The sequence below is a fragment of the Agaricus bisporus genome (genome assembly GCF_000300575.1).
Source record: "Agaricus bisporus var. bisporus H97 unplaced genomic scaffold AGABI2scaffold_5, whole genome shotgun sequence".
NCBI classification, from domain to species: domain Eukaryota; kingdom Fungi; phylum Basidiomycota; class Agaricomycetes; order Agaricales; family Agaricaceae; genus Agaricus; species Agaricus bisporus.
This window is the reverse complement of record NW_006267368.1, coordinates 763,856-784,292: the sequence shown is the minus strand read 5'-3', so window position 1 is coordinate 784,292 and position 20,437 is coordinate 763,856. Positions and strand designations below refer to the sequence as shown.

At 47.4% G+C, this 20,437-nt stretch overlaps 8 protein-coding genes across 8 annotated transcripts; 4 read left to right on the top strand and 4 right to left on the bottom strand.

The window, feature by feature from the left end:
• Window positions 1-390: 390 nt before the first annotated feature.
• On the bottom strand, window positions 391-2,983 carry AGABI2DRAFT_185273 (hypothetical protein; the record flags this gene model as incomplete). Its single annotated transcript, XM_006460874.1, has 8 exons — window positions 391-996; window positions 1,168-1,470; window positions 1,521-1,840; window positions 1,909-2,360; window positions 2,424-2,595; window positions 2,655-2,799; window positions 2,853-2,900; window positions 2,954-2,983. The coding sequence occupies 8 exons, from the start codon at window positions 2,981-2,983 to the stop codon at window positions 610-612; spliced, it is 1,857 nt and encodes a 618-aa protein (XP_006460937.1). The 3' UTR covers window positions 391-609.
• Window positions 2,984-3,085: 102 nt separating this feature from the next.
• On the top strand, window positions 3,086-4,788 carry AGABI2DRAFT_192509 (hypothetical protein). Its single transcript, XM_006460873.1, has 2 exons — window positions 3,086-3,256; window positions 3,348-4,788. Exons 1-2 carry the CDS (start codon window positions 3,101-3,103, stop codon window positions 4,521-4,523), a joined length of 1,332 nt encoding a protein of 443 aa, XP_006460936.1. The 5' UTR covers window positions 3,086-3,100; the 3' UTR covers window positions 4,524-4,788.
• An 85-nt stretch (window positions 4,789-4,873) lies between these two features.
• Window positions 4,874-8,067, bottom strand: AGABI2DRAFT_204277 (hypothetical protein). The gene is made up of 19 exons (XM_006460872.1): window positions 7,888-8,067; window positions 7,767-7,832; window positions 7,698-7,714; window positions 7,520-7,642; window positions 7,436-7,456; window positions 7,337-7,373; window positions 7,213-7,284; window positions 6,967-7,156; window positions 6,868-6,918; window positions 6,678-6,812; window positions 6,499-6,621; window positions 6,280-6,442; window positions 6,157-6,225; window positions 5,983-6,101; window positions 5,603-5,920; window positions 5,460-5,541; window positions 5,196-5,374; window positions 5,039-5,130; window positions 4,874-4,971 (listed from the first exon to the last, which is right to left on the bottom strand). The coding sequence occupies exons 1-15, from the start codon at window positions 7,910-7,912 to the stop codon at window positions 5,755-5,757; spliced, it is 1,377 nt and encodes a 458-aa protein (XP_006460935.1). The 5' UTR covers window positions 7,913-8,067; the 3' UTR covers window positions 4,874-4,971; window positions 5,039-5,130; window positions 5,196-5,374; window positions 5,460-5,541; window positions 5,603-5,754.
• A 499-nt stretch (window positions 8,068-8,566) lies between these two features.
• AGABI2DRAFT_192506 (hypothetical protein) lies at window positions 8,567-10,673 on the bottom strand. Its single transcript, XM_006460871.1, has 5 exons — window positions 10,525-10,673; window positions 10,135-10,474; window positions 10,003-10,078; window positions 9,615-9,880; window positions 8,567-9,566 (listed from the first exon to the last, which is right to left on the bottom strand). The coding sequence occupies exons 1-5, from the start codon at window positions 10,631-10,633 to the stop codon at window positions 9,413-9,415; spliced, it is 945 nt and encodes a 314-aa protein (XP_006460934.1). The 5' UTR covers window positions 10,634-10,673; the 3' UTR covers window positions 8,567-9,412.
• Window positions 10,674-11,135: 462 nt separating this feature from the next.
• On the top strand, window positions 11,136-12,869 carry AGABI2DRAFT_185267 (hypothetical protein; the record flags this gene model as incomplete). The annotated part of the gene is made up of 8 exons (XM_006460870.1): window positions 11,136-11,229; window positions 11,259-11,295; window positions 11,350-11,405; window positions 11,457-11,481; window positions 11,551-11,718; window positions 11,775-12,064; window positions 12,120-12,420; window positions 12,575-12,869. The coding sequence occupies 8 exons, from the start codon at window positions 11,136-11,138 to the stop codon at window positions 12,867-12,869; spliced, it is 1,266 nt and encodes a 421-aa protein (XP_006460933.1).
• A 773-nt stretch (window positions 12,870-13,642) lies between these two features.
• On the top strand, window positions 13,643-14,686 carry AGABI2DRAFT_185266 (hypothetical protein). The gene is made up of 3 exons (XM_006460869.1): window positions 13,643-13,969; window positions 14,029-14,563; window positions 14,635-14,686. Exons 1-2 carry the CDS (start codon window positions 13,760-13,762, stop codon window positions 14,545-14,547), a joined length of 729 nt encoding a protein of 242 aa, XP_006460932.1. The 5' UTR covers window positions 13,643-13,759; the 3' UTR covers window positions 14,548-14,563; window positions 14,635-14,686.
• Window positions 14,687-15,805: 1,119 nt separating this feature from the next.
• On the bottom strand, window positions 15,806-17,077 carry AGABI2DRAFT_150756 (rab domain-containing cell division control protein; the record flags this gene model as incomplete). Its single annotated transcript, XM_006460868.1, has 7 exons — window positions 15,806-15,941; window positions 16,004-16,151; window positions 16,215-16,305; window positions 16,355-16,536; window positions 16,597-16,685; window positions 16,743-16,873; window positions 16,925-17,077. The coding sequence occupies 7 exons, from the start codon at window positions 17,075-17,077 to the stop codon at window positions 15,806-15,808; spliced, it is 930 nt and encodes a 309-aa protein (XP_006460931.1).
• A 129-nt stretch (window positions 17,078-17,206) lies between these two features.
• Window positions 17,207-20,428, top strand: AGABI2DRAFT_69571 (hypothetical protein; the record flags this gene model as incomplete). The annotated part of the gene is given in 13 exon segments (XM_006460867.1): window positions 17,207-17,365; window positions 17,416-17,563; window positions 17,611-17,705; window positions 17,739-17,860; window positions 17,921-18,070; window positions 18,124-18,269; window positions 18,289-18,704; window positions 18,760-19,027; window positions 19,080-19,265; window positions 19,321-19,445; window positions 19,492-19,569; window positions 19,632-19,985; window positions 20,129-20,428. The coding sequence occupies 13 exon segments, from the start codon at window positions 17,207-17,209 to the stop codon at window positions 20,426-20,428; spliced, it is 2,547 nt and encodes an 848-aa protein (XP_006460930.1).
• Between the last annotated feature and the right edge of the window lie 9 nt (window positions 20,429-20,437).

Here is a 20,437-nt window from a genome sequence, read left to right as displayed (position 1 = left end):
ACGAGACCGGCTTTGAGTCTGAGCTGGTGTGGGACGAGATACATGCAGCAGGGCGAGCAAGAGGTCCTGAAGGGACGCGGGAGGTGAGGGAAGGGCGTCCCGTCGACGCCTGGTGGTGATGGGGCCTGTGGCAGAGAAAGCTGGTGGGCGAATCAGCACGGTGGTCGTGTTTCAAGACGGATATGGAATATTTATAATATAGGGGCAGTGGCGAGGAGAAGGAGACTTACCAGAGGCGCGCCTTCAACCAGGCAGACACGGGGGAGGGAGGGAGGAGGGAGGACGTGGGCGCAGAGAAAGACGCTGGGAAGACGGCTGCGGACAGCTATTTGTGACCATGTGCTCACTGGACTTCGACACCATGCGTGTGTCCTGCAGACAAAAATACCGCGCCAGATCAGCAACACCAATCACGATGCAGATGCCATTCGTATGTAATCCTCTCCCCCTCCTCGCTCTGTCCATGTGTCTAGGGACCACACGGCCAACAGGGAGCTCGCAGGGAGGGCGGACGGCGCACCCAAACACTTGCAAATAACCGCTGCCGATCGTGCTCAGATCTCGCATCTCAGATCACCCGGGTACACCTACTCGTCCTAGCTACAGTGTCTACTGCTCGTCTAGCAGCGCCCTCCACCGTCGCTCAAGCTCTTCCCGCTCCTCTACACCCAGCCCTCGCATCGCACACCCCACCACATCACTCCCCTCACTCCCCCGACCCCCCTGCATCAGCCAGCCCGCCCATGACACCGCAGCCGACACCCCGTCCTTCTTCCGCCACTCCTCATAGACCACACCCAAAACCCTTTCTTTTCCTTCCTCCCATCTGTCATTCCCAATCACTTCAAACAATCTTTGCCAGACTCGCCCAGTCGTGAGATATCGCCTTCCTATCAATGCAACTTCTTGCATCCATCTGGCCGTTAGTTGATCTGTCTGATCCGATGTATCTTGTCTGATCGCCTCGGGTACCACCGTGACATAACTGATCACAATCTTTCATGCACTTCACGTAACGACCCGTGTGCGCCATGCGTTTCTTTTAGTAATTCCTATCAGCTTATGAGTTTCCAAACGCTCTCTAGTCTCCACTAGCGTCCTTACCTCGTACATTATCCTTTTGTTGTCCCGAAACAGTTTCGCTTCTTCGAGACCCCACAACCACACCTTTAGTATATCCTCTTCCTTTCCTGAAACAGAGTTGCGAGCCTTTTTCCATGTCCCAGCCAGCGCTCTCTCGTCCTCAGCGCTGCTCACCCCTACTCGCGCGGCATCGAGCCTCGCCAGCCACACTTGGGCCGCTTGGGGTACCTTCTCGGTATACTTTTCTATAAGACGACCAAATTTGGCACCAAGGTTTTTGTCTCCATTAGCAAATATCACAAGCAGCCGTATGTGCGCAGACAACAAGGATGGGGATGTTGTGACTTGTTGTATCACTCCTTTCAGGGATGCGATAAGATATGTTTTCTGTCCCTTCTCATTCAATGTCCTGTTTTCCACGTAATCTCCACACTCACCAAATGTTGATCAATTGCTCTTTGGCACCACTCCTCCACAAAGTCGGCATAAACTTGGCATATCTCCTCTTCTTTACTTAATCTCACATTAGCTAAAAGTTCCTCATTGGCGCGCTGAATTCCATCCACGATTGCCTTGCCCTTCAGTTCGGGGGTGATATGTCGTTCAACTAGTAATCGTGCAGCTTGTGCATCACCAGGAAGATTCAACCGAAGTAGGTCATGCAGATGGTCCAGCAATAGATTCCGAAGTTCGACAGGCGAGGGATATGTCACGACGACTGACTTGAGTTCTTTAAAGAGTCCGATTTGGGGAAGTGCTATCAAAATGGGTTGACGTGAGCATCTTGGCATTGTGCTATTGAAATGAGTGAAACATATACTATACCTTCCACCGCGTTTGTCATAACTGTTTTGACAATAGCACCATTCATGATCTGCCGTTGCGCTTCCGCTCCCTCGTCTCTATTCAACTCGTCGATTTCAGTCGCCGCCGCTATTTCGTTGATGCCGTTAGCGTCAACCATCCCTATATCATGGTCATCTGGCTCAGCGCCATTGGATAAACCCAAACTAATGACATTGCTTGGGTCATACCCTTTTCCCTTGTCCACCTTGCCCTTTGTGTACGAAATGCCTAGAATGTCCCATCTTCGTCTTAGGTTCTCAATAAATCCAAGTTCCATACGGACATATTCGCGCCACATGTCAATACTTTCAGGATTCATTCGAATCCCTCGCTGCAGAAGGGTCCGGGCAGCAGAAGGAGAGAGATTGTCCAGTTCATGAGAAGCCGCAATTATGTAAAGCGCAGCTTTATTAGGATGGAGTTGAAGAGCTCTATGTGATCAGGTTACACAAGAGATTTCTAAAGATAAAAAAAAAACACATCAAAATGCATACCTTGCAGTTATCCTTCCAACAAGCGTCCGAGCACCTTCACGTTTAGCAAGTTGAATGTATTGAACCCACAAGCCTACGTCATTCTTGAATCGTTTGAGTGCCCTCTCGAAGATATTGAATTGCCGTCGAACGAGTGAGTAGTCAGAAACCGTGGGTGGACCTGGTGGCAAATCTATTCGAACAAAAAATCGTTGAGTCTTGAAATTGCCAATATACGAGGCTTGGACAGACCCAATTTAGTAGAACGTTTTCGCCGTAGGTGTTCAAGGTCTGTTTCATAAGCGATATAACGCAGAAAATCTGCTTTTTTCGCGACACGGCGAACGAGTGTGGTCTCAAAACCGGTCCGTTTCTTCAAGATCTGTTTCATCTCTTCCTATGACATGTTATATGCGTCTCCAGCTGTTACAAAGAGAATAAAATGCCCACCTTGGTGAACAATTTTTTTTCGACGAGGTCCTTGAGTTCAAGGACCATCTACCATCTCGAAATCAGATATGCGTTCAAACTTCCATTGGACTATAACACACCTGTTCCTGTTGGAACTGTACGCGTTCCATTTTGAGTTAACGATCCCAAAGGATAGATTAATGAAGTATAAGCGGAATGGGGGAGAGGCCAGGAGAGGGAAAAAAACAAGTCTCAACAAACGCCGACCAAGGTCACTCCGCCCCGCCATGCCTACCAAGGGACATAGAGCTGGTGCTACACAAACTCGCTCGCATTCACGTTCTTCTTCTGGTACCAGGACCGGTGCCAACCTTCAGATAACTCAGAGGGAGGGTGCATCGACCAAATCAGAGAAAAACAAGAAAACTCCCCATACGCAGGAGGTAAGTGTGTTGTTCCGTGCTAGGGAATTTCCCAAGCCAGGATCGGGCGCTTCAACAGTGTGGGCTTGGATTCTGATTTATTGAGTTTTAGGGAGGTAAACCTGGCTTTCCAAGAACCGGCAGTACTCAACGTTTGGCCAATGTGAAGAAAGCCCCATCGGTGTCAGGTGCCGCTCAGCAAAAGTCCAAGGCTAACAAGCCTAATTCAGGATTTACGATAACGCAGAGTGGAGATGGTGAAGAAGATGAAGATGATTGGGTATCCAGCAGCGGTGCTCAAACTCCCAACCAGAATGAGTCGGATTCGGATACTGCATCGGATACAGACACTGTACCTCGGGAGTCTGCTGTTCAACTGCAGCACGCCCAACATGGACATGGACACCAAAGACAACAAACGTGGACCCAGGAACCATTACCGCGCGTGGAGACGGCTCGTCAGGCTGATTTTACTGCAGTCGCGCAAAGTAACGGCGTTGCAAGGCAAAAACCACCTATACAAACCCCCTTCCCTACCACCAATGCAGATCCTCCCGTTGTTTCAGACAGAAGCTCTCAATCTGTGCAACATAAGCGCCCAGCGATGCAACGTCACCGATCGTCCGATTTGTCCACAGAAAGCAACCATACCTTGCCAGAACCTCGCCCAGGAAACCATTCCAAGCGTCTGTCCGTCACGCGGCCACCATCGACCCACTCCATCTCTAGTCGATCGGATAATATGCGACCGCACCCATTGATCAGAGGCCATTCGCAGGGGTTTCTCAATCCAGTTCTTAAACCTTCACCTCTTGCCCCACTCACTGTCATCACTGACCAACCGTCGAGCGCTCCGGACAATGGCTTTTCCACCTCACCTGAGAGCATTAAGACAGCAATAACGTCACCTAGTGGATATTCCACCGATCTCTCTCAAGGGCGTCGAGGATCAGTCTCTTCCATACGTTCAGTCTCTACCCTCCCCGTGCAAGGTGCTGGGTTTTCATCTAGATCCCAAGATCGTATACGTACTTTGTCCACCAAATCCATGAACACTTCTACCACCGCCCTTAGTTCGCTTTCCCATTTGCCCAGTGTCACCCGACCGTCTTCGCCTCAACAGATCTCATTTTTCCCTCCGGTAAATCCCCATCTCAATACTGAAGCTATCCATCCACTGCTCCCTGGGCCTTATCTTAATAGCCACCTGACCGTCTTGGCGCGAAGGATGCCTTTAAGAGAGTCGTATGACCGGGTCATCCAAGCGAAACTTGCGAGTAATCGATAATCTCGTTATGACGATATGTTGCCCCCTTTTTGCTATACGCATGGCCGCGTTTTTACCATACCCGATTGCTTTTTTTTTGTGGACTTTGAACACGGCTCCGAAGCTTGTGCTTTGTATCATGTGTTATATTCTACCTTGACATTCGACCTGTGTCATGTATTGAATTTTTGTCCACTCATAGCTACTCACTTCGACGTTCTGGTCAACCTCTTTGTATCTCTATAACAACAGTATCTCTAGTTTTTATAACTTCACAGTTTGCTTCTCCTGATGTGTGTGTTCGTGTGACGGTCACACAACTACGCATGAGCTGCGTGAATGATTGGAACTGCGCGTCTGCTACACTTCCCCTTATATACCCACCATCCGCGTTGTCTGCCACCCGGGCCTACAATTCACCCAACGCACTTTATTCAATAAAGGAAGATGTGGCTCTCCGATGCGCAAAGTTCGCCATTGCATCTCATATTTTATTTCTCAAACCGACCGCTGACGTGTTCGCGTATTGTTTGCAGAAATTGGTGTCGCCCTAACCACTTTTGGTGGACTTTTCATGCTTCTCGGTGTAATGCTATTCTTTGACGGTGCACTTCTGGCCCTTGGCAATGTTCGTCTCGTCGGCGTATCTCTCACCAACGAAAGAATCTTACCCCAAAATCACTTGAACTATAGATTCTCTTCATTTCGGGTTTAACGTTAATTATTGGTCCCCAAAAGACATTCTACTTTTTTGCAAGGAAGCAAAAGATTCGTGGCACAGCGTGTTTCCTGGGCGGGATAATCCTCGTTTTTATGAAGTGGCCGTTTATTGGGATGATCATAGAGACTTTTGGTTTTCTGAACCTCTTCGGGTATGTCAATTTCGAGCTCCTTCATAAGTTGGACACGTCAGTTTTCTAAACATATCACATGTGGCTCTGTCTTGCCTTATTGCAGCGATTTCTTCCCTGTCATCATTACTTTTCTCAGACAATTGCCATTTATTGGCACGCTATTGTCGCTTCCATACATCCGTGGTGTAAGTGCATTAGTATCATTAAGTCATGAAATTTTTACTACAACTATTCGTTTTATTACAGTTTGTAGATCGAATTGCAGGCTCCCGCCAGTCCGCTGTATAATCTATAGTAGAATGTGAAAGCGACCTGATTCAGTCTAGCTCATGCACTATCTATGTCAGCATCTGCAACAAGCCGGTGGAAGAGGAATGCAAGGGGGGGTAGGACAATGATCAAGCTTTTTCAATCTCATCGCTGCCGGATGTGTCTTTTGCCTTTTCGTCAATATCTTGAGTCTCTCGTTCTGGTGCTCCACCCATCATCGCCCTTCTCTCCTTCAATTCGTCAATATTGCGGAACCTGAATGATTCCTTTATAGTTTGATCTACTACCATGCCGCTGCAGAAACAGGTTAGCTTTGCCATTGGCAGGGTAAATCGGAATAAAAACAAGCTTCTTACATTGCGTAGATTGTCATAGCCAAATAGCCTGCAAGTGGGACCAAGTACGAACGCCGGGTAGAAACCTTATCCGCGAGACTGGCTTGTGCCGGAGGGAACCATGCACCACCACCAACACCCTGGAAAAGAAGTTAAATTAGTCAACAATGTTTTCTGTTATTCGCTGTTGCTGACCATAACAATCAGACCCGACCCCCGTTTAGTGTAAATACCCAAGTTCTTCGTACCCAGAGTAAAGATGCACTAGCCCGTTCGTCAGTCGGTGAACTCAAACATATGAGATACAAAGATACTGACCGGATAACAGATAGACTCGAACCAAAATAGGGCGAATAAGGAGCCAACACCTCCATTTCCCCCAAGCACCCCAGTAAGTATCGTAAATAAGCTACATGCCACCGCATACAAAGACAGTAGCAGTGCAGGATCGATAAAGTGGAGGATGGCTACACCAGCAAACCTAACATGGAGTGGTGACGATTAGAGGCGAATGCTTTTGCTGTGCAATTCTCTCACCTTCCAAACATGAACGTCAATTGACAGAAAGAGTATAGGAAGCTGGCCCTCGATCTATCGATCCCGAGACCTTGCTCGGAGAAGTAGTTCACCGCAAGTGATGCGACACCGACTTGAGCTCCTCTAAGGACACTCCGTTAGCTCTTTGAGTCGGGTTGCACAAAGCCAAACGAACGTACACATAAGCCATCTGTGCAACGAACCCGAATATACACCTATATTGCTTCCAGAACGGCTCCTCGTCGGCGCGGATACCAACTTCATGAATTTCTGCGGCGAGAGCGTCTCCCGTGATTTCCGGCAACTTGCAAAAGCTAAGGAGAGCTATAGGTAAGGATGATCTACACTACAAAGAATTGAAATGCTCACTAAAACATGACATTAAGAAGGACTCCAAGTCCTGCCACTGCAAGATAAACCCTAGCGTAGGTGTGAATAATTTTGTAAAATTTGGATACTTATTCATACCATTGCACAGTGTCCAGTTTCGTGGAGTTTTCCCCGCGAAAAAAATATTTAGAGGCAATCAAAGGGCCAGCAAAAGCTGCAAGACCCTGAAAGCCCTGGCTGAAATTCAACCGCGCTGCAGCGTACTTGGGTGTACCAAGAACTGCGATATAAGAATTTGCAGCCACTTCCAGTGTGGCCAGACCACATCCTATCGAATCCCGGAAAAATTGGCGCAAGAAGAAAACATCCTACTGCTCTACTCACCAATCACAAAAGTGCATCCCACGAATCCGCCGTACTTCGCAAACTTCGCCGATGGCCAGAAGAAAATAGCACCTAGCAGGATTTATAGATTATACTATGTGAAGTTGATGACCGGTATTCTCACCTAGGCTGTATAGGCTAAGGCCTAGATGGATGCCGCTCTGTCAAAGAAAGGAAACGTTTTCCAGTCAAGATGCACTTGGTACTGTTTATTATTAATTACCTTGTACCCATACCGATCCATCTATTTTTTTGCGAGCACCGGATTAGTTGACCCACGAGTGAAGCCGGTAGCAAAATGACGTACGAACACACTTGCGATTGGTGCGAAGACTAGATAAGCACCGAAGTAGGCAAATTGCAGTAGAGTACTCTGCGTTCTACTGATGCCGAAAATATCTTGGAAATGGGCATTGAGAACGTCAAGGAGCTATATTAGGCTCAGCGAGACTGTTCTCTTTTTCGCAATAAACAGATTAACTAACCCCATAAGCAAAACCCCCTGTAACCCTAGTCATTTGCTATCCAAAGAGCAACGAGGCTAATCGACTTACATGTAAAGAATAGTGTCGTTACCAACGTAAAGGCAAATGCCCATCGAGCAGTCGAGAGCTCAGAGCCTGACGTGATTAGATTAGATCGGAGTACTTTGAATAATATTGCTCCAAAGCGCACCTGTGGTTCCCTTTGGTGGAGGCATCTGAAGTGGAAGGAAGAGTCGTTCAAAAGGCACTAGAAGCTCCTTCTTTGCCCTTTTAACTACGCCTTTAAAATATAACCTGGCGTGGGCATCGCGGAGGAAGGAACCACTCAGGCGACTCCACGGTTAATATCAGGCAACTCGCTTGAGTGTGGAACGTATGAAAGAAGCAACAACCTGTGATCAGTCAGCCGGACCGTCAACCTAAATGTCAAGTAATTATCCCCTCCTGTAACTTCAAGGAACTGACTAACTCACGCAAAATCCGTTTTTCCCGCGTGATAGCCAAGCCTCAGTGCTCAGCTCACCCACGGACCAAAACCCATCTAGTATAAATATTCATTTGCTGGCATGTCCCTGTTCCATCGTTTTTTGCAAGTCAGTCCCCAACCTGCATCGGCAACCACAGACTGACCATTGGAGTACACTGTAGGAGCGATACCGCATCACACGGTCAAAATTCCCGGGAGAGGGCAGGAGAAAATGGCGGATGCGAGTGATGGAAGAGTTATGGCTAGCGCCCGATGCTCAAGCGGAGATCACATCTACTGCTTCAATTTCCCCAGATTCCCCACAAACCGTCAGTATGATTCCAGGTGCTGCCTTCCCTCCTTGCCCTCGCCTCATATTGTCCTAGGTAACCCACGAGAGGGATACAGACGCTTTGGACCACCTCACTGACGGCGAAGAGGTCGGATTACTTGTCCGCACTGATTTCACGGACCAAATCGCCTGGGAAGAATTTCTTCGGCAATTAGGACAATCGGAAAGGGCTTTACTTGACTCTCTAAAGTCTACCACACGCGACGATACAACGACCAGCACCGACGTGGGGATGGAAGAGGATGCATCCGAATCGGATTCAGATCCTGATTCTGCGCCAGAGCATATCATCAAGGTTCTCTCATGTACGGGCGACTCGCTCTTTGAGGACATATCCAACCTTACGGCACTCCGTCTATTGAATGATGTTGACCTAAGGCTTGCACCCCCTGTACCAACCGGTGTCACTCGCATTCAACGTGGCAATCGACTGATAGACAGTAATGGTTTGCAGGAGGTATACAGGGGAAAGACTATATGGATATATGACAAAAAATCAAATCTAGATGCGAGCGTTCGTCTAGTCGGTCCGCAAGGTGATATATACGGAACTGCAACGTAAGTTTTCTAATTCTTTTCATTGAACGCAACGCCCTCATCATCAACCTAATCAGTGGCGATAGTTGGCGAGCGCGAGCACAACATGTTGCCGAGTTACAATTCAGCATGTCATATGACAACGTGAGAATCAATTTCGGTGGGTTGGATAGATGGGATCAATCGGAAAGGGCAAGAAATATGAATGAAGCTGAAAACCAGTGTTTCTTCGCTCCGTCTCAATGAACTTCAGCGTATGGCAGAGAGTTTTTCTTTTTTTTCTTGTGGCAAGGATGAAAATATGGGGTCGAAATACTACAATGCGTCCCTTCCGAACTCTGGCCTGTGATAACGACCTTTTTATGAGGTGACAATCCAGACACGAACAGCATTATCGGTATAACCAGTGAACAAGGTCTGACCATCGGCTGACCAGGCGATCGACACACATTCCGGTTGTCGGGCATCCTCACCGACATCTGTGTACGTGGGCTTGAGCTCATCAACGATCGATCTGCGCGAGAGTCAGAGAAGGATTGTGTAGAGTGATCGTTATGCTTACTTGCTCTCAAGGTCGAAGATCTTCACACAACTTGCTGTTGCGGCACACAACCAGTAGCGGTTGGGCGAGAATACAAGGGCATTGACAACATCGCCAGCCTCGAGCGAGTACAGATGCTTGCCCTCGTTGAGATCCCAGAGCATAGTGATACCATCCTTGCCTCCGGACGCGGCGAGAGAGCCATCAGGAGATACAGACACGGTGTTAATGTACCCTGTGTGACCGTAGTGGTTGGTCTTCAGCTTGAATTTTGATAATTCCCAAACCTGGAAGAAATATATTCAGCGTTTCGTCTTTGATGTGTGACAAGTTGAACGCAAGAAAATCCATAGCCAATTGTTTCAAGGGTAACTCCGAAGATGAATAAGAGGATACAAGATACACGTACCTTGACAACTTTATCCCAACCGGCAGAGACGATGACAGGGTTGGCAACGTTGGGACTAAAGCGGACGCACGAAACCCTAAAAAATTACTCTTAACATACCAATTATATCGTAGAATGTTCTCGGGTGCCTACCACTCAGAGTGACCATCTTCCTTGATGTCAAATTTGCATTCACCCAACGTGTTCCAGAGTTTTATTGTCCGGTCGCGCGAACCAGAAACGATTTGCCTATTATCAGCGCTAAAGCTGACGGAAAGAACGTCGGAAGAATGGCCAACGAAACGGCGCGTTGTAACTCCAGTATTGAGATCCCACAGGCGGAGAGTATGGTCCCAGGACGAGGACAAAGCAAATTGACCGTCCGAGGAGATGACGACATCGGAAACGAAGTGATTGTGTCCATGGAGTATACGCTTGGGATAACCGTACGAGTCGTCTTCGCGAGTCAATTGCCAGACAATGATGGTCTTGTCTGTGACGGAGAGATTAGATGGAATCTGGAAATAGGCCTGGCCAATTCACCTCGCGAGGCAGTCAAAATCATATCAGGATTTTCGGAGGATGTGGCGATAGCGGTGACCCATCCCTTGTGGCCCTCTAGGGAGCCCAGATAGCGCAGAGACTCGGACATGAATGTTTTCGGTGATTTGTGAGAGCTCGACGAGGTGCCAACACCCAATCACGAAATCCATCTCTCCTTCTGTCACACAATCAGCCACCGTGACGCATCCTGTACAGTACTCGGCAACTCCCATTTATAGGCTGGCTGGGCTGCGGCGCCGCTCAGCGACTCGGTCCTCCCCCAGTTTCAAGTCTTACAGGTGAGCTCCATCGTTTCGTTCGCATTTTCATATCCTTTCGAAATGATGCACCAATCTTAATATTTGCTACTTCAGAGGGCCTTCCCTATGAGACTAATTTTTTTCCACCAAGATCTCTGATCAATTCTTTTTGTCCCGTCTTGAAGAATAAACTTACTCACAGAACTGACATTAGGGCCCTTCAACTCGGTTCCTTGCATCGCACATATAAAGTAGTTAGATTTTTTTGTAATTTGCGTGCGTGAATGGACAAACCGCGAGTTTCCGATTATATCCGGGCATCAGCGACAAGGCTTGTGCTTGAATATTTTTATGCCCTTGCATTCGCTTCGCAAAGCTGCGAATATGGAAATAACGAAAGCAAGGATCCCAGTCATCAGTTCGTTTAGCCACTTCTTCGCCAGTGGTCAGTTTCTAAACGCGCTTGCGCGTCAGTTGACACGGACCCGGGCGTCGATGATATAATTGCAATGTTCGTTGAAATGTTATTCGTGAACACCGCGCATAACTCACAATGACGTTGTAGTCTTCTCGCACTCGCTTCTCCAGAACTTGATATCTTGGCTTTCATCATCTCTTATGGCAAGTCCCTCAGGCAATTGATTATTTCCAGCTTACTGACACTCTCCTCAGGTAACACCGATCTCGATGCCTCACAGTGAGAATTTTAATTTCGGGCTGCCCATCGGGCCTTGCAATGCTTATCGGATCATGTGTTGATTCGCAGCCTCAATATACTTAAACTCTATCAAGCCATCGACCGACACCTCCAGAAACACCCGGAGGATGTTATTCGTTTCCCCAATTTCGCTCCTCAGAGGCGAGTAATATTGACAAGAGGCTGCGATCGCCCATGTGAAGGAAAATCACATAATGCCCAATATTTCCACGGAAGGTCAGCTTTACTCTTCTTCAAGTGTTCGGTGCGCTCTAACCAATATTTTATTCCAGGGATGGTCTCGGTAATATCACAGAACGACACCCTGATCTCAATGTTGAAGGTCCAACTACGCAACTACATCCTCAGTTACATATCTCGCCCACTCATGGCGTAGAGGTCGCGTTGGATATTCTCAGATCACATCCACCGCGGAGTGTAACTTACATTATCCTCGGTCCCATGACAAATTTGCTGCATATGATGAGAAAAGATGGTGATATGATACGTGAGCGGATAGGACGCGTCGTGATCATGGGAGGAGCGTTAGATGTCCCAGGAAACACTACACCTGTTGCAGAATGTGAGTTCACGTTACTAAGGCCAACCATTACTTCTGATTTTTATACATTCTGTAGTCAATTTCTATGCTGACCCCTACGCTGTCAAGGAACTGCTATTATCTCCCGACGAGAAACTTCGCCTTCCACTCAATCGAGTCAATTTGTGTACTCTGGACCTTACCACAACCCACGAATTACCTTTCCCTGTCTATCAACGGTCCATCGACTCAGCATTCAAGTCACTTCTTGCCCCGTCAGACGGTATAACCAAATCTCCTCTCGCTCACTTCACAAGCTCTGTTCTGGAAAGCACACGTGAGATCATGTTAAGTTTCGGCAAGGATGCGATGGAGCTTCACGATATTGTTGCCGTGTGGTGTGCGATCGAAAATCCGCCGCTGCCAGATAATCAAGATATCGAAAAAGCTCTTTCACCAGGCTGGCACGCTCTCTGACGTAAATTTGATGTTGAAAGGTGCCTATTCTTCGCGAGCCAGTTCACGCTGATTTATTCTGAGCGATCTTCTCAGGACTGGAGAGCTAACGCGGGGAATGCTAGTGGTAGATCGAAGAGAAGGTGAAACCGCCTATGCTCCAGGTGCTAACCGTGCCGAGATTCAACGCCTACTCGACCAGTCAAACTTCCCTCATAAACAGTGGGAGTCAGTTGCGGTACCTGCTCAAGTTGAGGTCGAGCATGAGCCAAAGATTTTGTCACCTTCTAGCACTCACGAAGGTATCCTTTGTATTACGGGTACACCAGGGCCAAAGGCACTTCTGCAGCTCCTTTTACGCAGAGTTTGGGGAGCGGAAGTCGATGAATAAATTAATCTTGCCTCCCGTTGAGACAAGATTATGTGTTTAGTAGACTGTTGCTTATGTACATCATGACCCTCATCTGGGCGTGCTACAGCTACTATCTTTGGTGACGGGAAAGGATTGTGAAAGAGCTCAATTAAGCGAGTCAGTTAATCAGGCAAGACCGAATGAACCAGTCGTCATGCAATCAAGCACAGTTAGCATAGTATGTAATCGACCAAGAATTCGAGAAATCCGAGTCGACCAGCATGATAACATGTCACGAGGAAGCCAAGCGCACAGCGAAGCACCTGCTCGGGAACTACGCCTTCTTAGGCCTGATAGCGAATTGCCGATGATTTCAAACGAAGATAAACTCGATTCGGCTGTTAAAACCCTCGTTCTCTTATAAGCAGACTCGGCTAGAGCCCGGAGGTCGTGTCTTTGTCATGTTTATGACAGCGTACGGGTATAACGCTTTTATGACAGTGTATCAGTGGGCGGAACGAATCCCAAAAAGTTCGGCTCCAGGCTGTTCGCAAGCTTCGTAGACATCTGTCCGATAGGCAAGCTTCCCGATGTTGAACGTACATGTACGAGTTTTATGCAAAGAAGGCGTAAAAGTGTTCTCCTTATGGCATGCAAATAGCCTAGTGACTGAGTATCTGTTATCGTGGTCTGTGGAATTCTTTTAATTTCACTTTGATAAGCCCCAGTCAAATAGGTGGATCCTGATTATGATACACACAGCCTTATCTCTGGTGATTGTATTGTAGAACCGATATCACTGTGGGTATGACCGTATCTTGCGCCTTTCTCGCCTCGACTCGCCCCGTTTTCTGTAACGTTGCTTGGCATTCTCACCGCCATCTAGTCACTTCTGACACTGCCTTTATGACCTCAATTGCTCTCTCGTCATGACAAGAGGACGCAAGAAGGATATGAGTATCACCCCAACCAGGGCTCTTGTGCAACAACGAGACTATCGCGCCCGTAAGGCAAATTATATTGCCGAGCTCGAGGATCGCGTTCGCAAGGCAGAAGCAGAAAACGCGCAGTTGCGCAAGGACCTGGAGGCAACCAGGGCAGCACTTAGTATTCCCGCCGACCTTTCGAACTCACAGGTAGTACGTATACATTCCCTTTATCTTTGCAATCTCCCCACATCTTAGAAATAAATATGCAGGTGGAAGCATCACGAAATTTGATGCAACACCTCAGTCTCGTTACTGGCAGTTTGAATCGCTTCCAACAAATCGTCTTTCCAGAAACTATGCGGGCTCCAGTCCTTCCGCCCCTCCAGCTACCACTTGCATCCGACCTCCCTTCAACGTCTCGCACATTATCCTTCCCGTCTTCAGCTCCCTTTCCACCCTTTTCACAGCCTACTGCCAGTCGAAGTACATCAGCCACTCCTTTACCATCTATTTCATCCTCATTCGACGAATCCCCTAATCCCCGTGGTCGCAAAAGATTCTATCGAGGAAATTCTCCAGAACCTCCTGTGTTGCGACCTATCGTAAGGAAACCTTCGTCACCTTCGGAGAGCCCGAACATCAGTCCGAGTTCCGAATCTGAGTGTTGTTTTGGCATCTTGGACTGCCGAGGTTTATATGAGGAAGAGGAAGATAACGAGGGCGAGAATCGACAGAAAAGCCGGACGTCGATGACACGATCAACGTCGGAGCATTCGTCTGGCACTTGAAATAACGCAGTCGGCTGTTTGTTTTCTTCGTTCTAGTCCTCGCATTACTTATTCATTGCTACACCATATCTGTCCTTTTTTGACCAGATTTTTCGGGTACTTCATGTCATTGCACAGAACAATTATCGCAGTATCATACGTACTGTTCTTATCTTTCCAAGGATGTAATCTAGTAGGATTATTATAGCAAGAACCCATCACAGGATAAGGTTCAGATCGAGAGGCTAAACTGCCTCCAGCCATAGCCACTTTGTCATACGCTGTCGTCTCTTTGATGATAACGAGTAAAGATAGCGGGAAGAAAACGTGCCTGCTGGGAATGAAAGCCCGTTCAACTAGAGAGTTTGATGCCATTGATAGAGACGGTTGCCTGTAAGGATAGCCTGACATGGGGCCTGCAAAATTTAGTCTTAATGAGGTGAGGTGACTTCGTGCTTTCCACAGTGGCGCTTCGTTGCAGACACCGCGCGCCCTTGCATCAATGACACAGCTAAAAAAGTTCGTTTCCGCAGGCCAACGGAATACCGAATACAGGTATCGCATTTGTGTCGCATCCACGCGAAACAATTCATGGAACGGTTGCGCGTAAAGGCAGAGACCATAGTCATATCGAGTTGGTATAAGAGACGAGCAAAACATTAGTTGTCTTGGATGCATAGAATGTCCATTACACCGCGTCGTCGCGGTGATGCTGGTGTGCCATAGTGAGGAAAGCCTACGGTAGTTGCTGCTCACATAAGGCGACTGTTTGAAGGAATGTATACCTTCAATCACTAAACCATTCTACGCACGGGTACAAAATGAATGATGTAGTCCACTTGATACCCTATTGCGACAGTGGAGGTGATTCCAGATAGATATGATGCATAGGCAGCAGATCAAGGCACTGACGAACAGGAACATCGACGAAGCGAGCTCGAAACTAATTTTCATTAATTACGATCAGCAAGAGGAACAACAGGTGGTTCACGCACACGTATGCGCCACTGACTCGCAAAGCAATGACGAAGAGTGACGAAAGAGTTTACACAGAGTTTGTGTTTACATCTCGGCCAGGACGAAGATTTGTTGCGGTATTTTATTATTTGAGGTTCGATTGTACTTGGATTTGAACAACTGATCCTTGAATGCAACGAATAGAATACAGTATTCAATTAGATACCTAAACAAGTATAATACTTTAGATTAGCAAAAACAATGCGACGAAAACGAGTGCAACAGCAACTAGCAGTACAGGGAAGGGATACCTCTGAGTAGGTCATTCGAGGAGTTCATACGGATGTCGAACAAGTTCGTCATATAATTCCGTCGGTAGGTCCCGGACAAGTGTGACAGCAATACCAATCACAGGCAATGCTTCAAGAGGTGGGAAGGTACGTAGTAAACGCATCGGGCTGTTTGGTAACGAAGAAAACTCGTTGAACAAAGACACGCGACACATTGAAATTCAGCGCACCTAGGTGAAGCCATCACATCCTCTCGCATGAGAAGAAGCTGGGCAATTACACAAAGTACATTCAGGTGAACACCAAAGGCAAGAAGGAAGTCCCAGAGTTGTAAAACTTGATCTAGAGGTGGAGTACATGCACACAGCGTGAGTACAGCTGTATACAAGGGTTAGTTTGATAAAGAACAAAAAAACTCGGAATTAGACGGGAAGTACCCACAAGGAAACGCATATATTTCAGCTGAGAGGTTCTTCGAGCGCAGATGAGCATAAAGCTCCGGATCAACAATCTTGAGACAGCGATCCAACAGCTAGATAAAATTAGGTCGAGAAGCGAGCGGGGAATACATTCTGCCTCACTTTCAGACCACGATGGACACCTTCTAGAGTCGGTTGGACGTATAAAGGGCAACATTCCTCGATGAACTTGGCGAAGCAATAGAAAGCTTCAACTTCCGACGGCATCGTATATAGGAAGGGGGCAGCCAGCACATTCATTCCTTGAACATAAGTGAAACCGAGTTGGGAAGATTCTTGTCGGTCTGTCATGTAGCAGAATTGTGATTAAGTGATAAAAAACCGCGATATCAAAATATGCCTACCATGATTTCTCCATACAAAGGCATCCAGGAGACGGACAAGCATATCTTCACGAACGCGCTCTTTGAACCCCTTGTCGGTTGCTAGCGTCCTGGAAAAAAGTTTGAATGACAATAGAAAAGAAGCAGATGAAGGGATATGGAAGCACCGAAATGTGTCGTTTCGTATTTTCTCGCGAACTTCACAAGGACCTCTCGCAACATAGCAGAGGAACCTGTCTGCAGAGAGATCATTGACTCGGAGTAGTATCTTCCAGATTCTTGGACGTAAGGTAGAATCCTAAAATTCTGAATCAAAGGAGCAGACAGCCAACACTTGACGCATACACACGACGGATGACGGAATTCCATCGACAAGGATCAACCGACGTAGTTTCCTTGTACCATCATCGGGCTCTCCAGTTGCACGAGGTTTTGAGGTAGATTTCGTGTGATTTAATATTCTGTTGAAAGAATGAGCGGTTGTCTCTTGACTAGCCGACATCGTGTTTGCATGGAAGACAGTACAGGGGCAGCGGGTCCTCGCCTGCTGAAACTTGATCATACTCATATGTTTACCTAATGAAAATGATCACGAGCGGCGCGGTCGAGTGCCTGCTGCCATCTCTGTGCCATGAACGTGCCATTCATATCTTCTGGCGCTTTGAGCCGAGCTCACTATGCACTCGTCAGAAACATCGAGGAATCGACTTCCGAAGCAGCTGCAAACAGATCTCTTGAATCTGAAGTCGAAGCTATCCGCCTACAACTCGCACAACCTGGTCTCTCTCTTGTGCGCGTAATCGTGTTACTGGTCTTGGTGTCGCAACTAACCTGCCGTAGAAAAAGATAAAGGAGGCGCTTATTCTGCTTCTATACTGTTCCATGACCGCGACAATTCCGATATTTCCAACAGGGTCTTTTGACTTTGCGTTTCAAAGCGCACTCGGCCTGGCCGAAGCTGGAACTACAGTAGAAGACAAGAGAATAGGTAGGATTTATAACGAACATGACTGCTCAGTATTTCATGTTCATTAGGGTATCTCTATTGCGCGGAGATGATGCCGCTGAATCATGAGATGCGACTGATGTTGGTCAATACTCTGCGCAAGGCGAGTCTTTCCATGTACGACGTACGGGTCAATGTATTTATGACACCTGAATAGGATCTCGAGGACAATAGCGTCTCAAGAATGTGCTTGGCTCTTGACAACATAGTCGTGACTCCTTCCGCCTATATCATCCCCGCCGTCCAAGGTAGACTATATGATTTATTGTCACATAACCAGTCAGTATGTATTGCAATCATCTTCGTAATGCAACAAGTTATTGAAACGATGATATCTAGTCCGTCTGTTCGAAAAAGGGCGTTATATGCTCTTCGGAGTCTCTCCCATTGCGAACCTGAGCTTCTAAGTCAGAATCATTCCAAGATTTTAAAAAGGTTGGACGATCAAGATGAAGGTGTCGTATGTGCCGCATCAAGGGTTGCTGCAACGTCCTTTCATGTGAGTAGGATGATATTCCTCGCACCACCTGCGGTACTCAGAGTCATTCGCAGGTTAATCCTGAGCTGGCTTCAATAACGGAAGACGCACTGAACAATGTCTTTGAAAGCCGTGTGCAGGCTTATACACCAGAAAATCACGGACTGGTCATCGTTTTACTGGGGGTTCTTCATAGCATAGGGTATGCCTGTGTGTTTTTTTAACAAAGCCGATGTGACATTCTCGTCCGTTAGGCTGAGAATCTTAAACCTACCAGTAGCATTCAATCTGCTGGTCTCTTGTTCTTCTGCAGATGATGCCAGTGAGTACGTCAACATGTTGCGGAAAACATATCTGATCGTTACAGTGACCATGCTGGGGCTTTATCGACTTTTCGAAAAATTCGATGCGCCAACTCTGTATTCTGTCGAGGAACAAACACATACTTCCCTCGTTGGGACAATTCGCAACTATCTGACAGCACAGACCCCCAATGAGAAGTATATATTTCTCTCTTGTATTGGATCTGTGGATCCAAACCTTTGGGCCGGAAGGTCGAATGATATGCCTGCCATCCTTGAGGGTTGGGAAGTTGAAAAGATTATGCAACTTCTAGATTCTAACGACGATCTCATTCGAAAGAAGGTGCGAAGAGTTGACACTCGTACGACGACCGAAATCTGACAACGTGAATACGCAGACTCTACGTCTTCTTAGCGGAGTGGACCAGGGTATCGTTAATGAGTATTACATTCGAGCCATCTCGGCTACAACCCGAACTCCTCTACCTTTCAGGGACCTGAATGAAAAAACAAGGCGTCTTTTGGGAATTCTCGAGATTTTATTTGAGAATGGAGAGTTGTATGCAAAGCAAGTTAGGACCCTCCTTGCCCAATTAGAGCCGCACGTGGCTGGAAATGAAATCCTCGACTCAGCGATAGAATGCGTCCTTACACATATAAGATCTCGTAAGAGAACCCGTTCCTGGTTTATTGCCTGCGTCTAACTCTCTTCACTAAGAGGAAGCTTCATTTCGAGTGTCCTGCGCCGCCACTATATTGACAACCTTGTGTGATACAGATGTAGAACTCGGTCCAACGATCATGATAATCGCAGTGGCGCTGGCCACTGAATACTTTCGATCGGTATCTCTAGCGCCTACCGATCTGTTGTTGGGAATTTGCCATAGGCTGAAGGGCAATTTATGTGCGTATGAAGCTGAGTATGATAGATACCATGCACCAGCTCATAACATGGCCAGCTGCTGTCCAAGAGCCATGCATTTTGGCAATGCTGCGTATTGTGGCAGACTCCGAAGGGGTACCGGCTGATGTTAGGAAGACAGTTTCAGAAGTCTCTGAGACAGGAGCCCGACACATCCGCCATGTGAGTGGCGCTGAGAACTTTGGACGAAATGCTAAAAATTATGTAGCGATGCGAACAGTTTTTGGCACTAAGCGAAGATAAGGCTGCCTTGCTGGAAATAATTTCAACCAGTAGATCATCCACCGTAAGGCATGTGCAAATGCGGCCAAACATATCAAGCTGATGCTTTACATTCGTGGTTCATAGCTGCCTGACCTCTTAGAGGCCTTAGAGACCCACCGACGTGCAGAGAATGCCAAGACTGATCGGAGTGCAGAAGAGGCGAAAATCCCTCGATCCTCTGCGCATACCGCACAGATCGTAACAACTCCAGGGACATCTACCAATAAATTGAGATATAAGGCATATGATACCCCACAAGCTGTTCCCAGTTTACGCGCACACCGCACTTCAAATTCTCCGGGCAGTGCGTCAGGATCCCGCTCTGACGTAGGACCAAGTGATTCCCATTCATCCACTTCAACCGTTAGGGACTCACATGTTCGGTTTTTGGCAACAGGGAGCCCACCCTCTGTTAAAGCGTCAAATGAAGGTATAGAGGTAAGAGATTTTTCAAGTACTATGGTCCGCTGTCAGTACCCTGACTAGCCGAAAGCCGAAATCGGCGACAGTGCCCAGCGTAGAAGACTTGGTGGGTTTCACTATGCTTTACATGAGTGTTATCTGCTCAATGCTAACTATAGAATGCACGGGTGGATCTCATTGCGTTTGACTCACCGTCTGTAATGGAGCTGGTAGAAGGTGACGACAGCGAAATTCAAAATGCTCGAATGGGACTTAAGTTTGAGGATGTTTGGAACTCGGTTGAACCTGGCCACTATGATGTAAAGGGCTGGTGCGACGGATCCACAGACGATGTCGTTAAACAATTGCGCGGCTTGCATTACCGGCTTGAAGTCACTCGCACTGACGTGCCACCATTCTTCGGTATAGCTTGCGAGGATGTCAAAAAAAAATCACAGGCTGACCATGCACATAGGTGATCTGAAGAT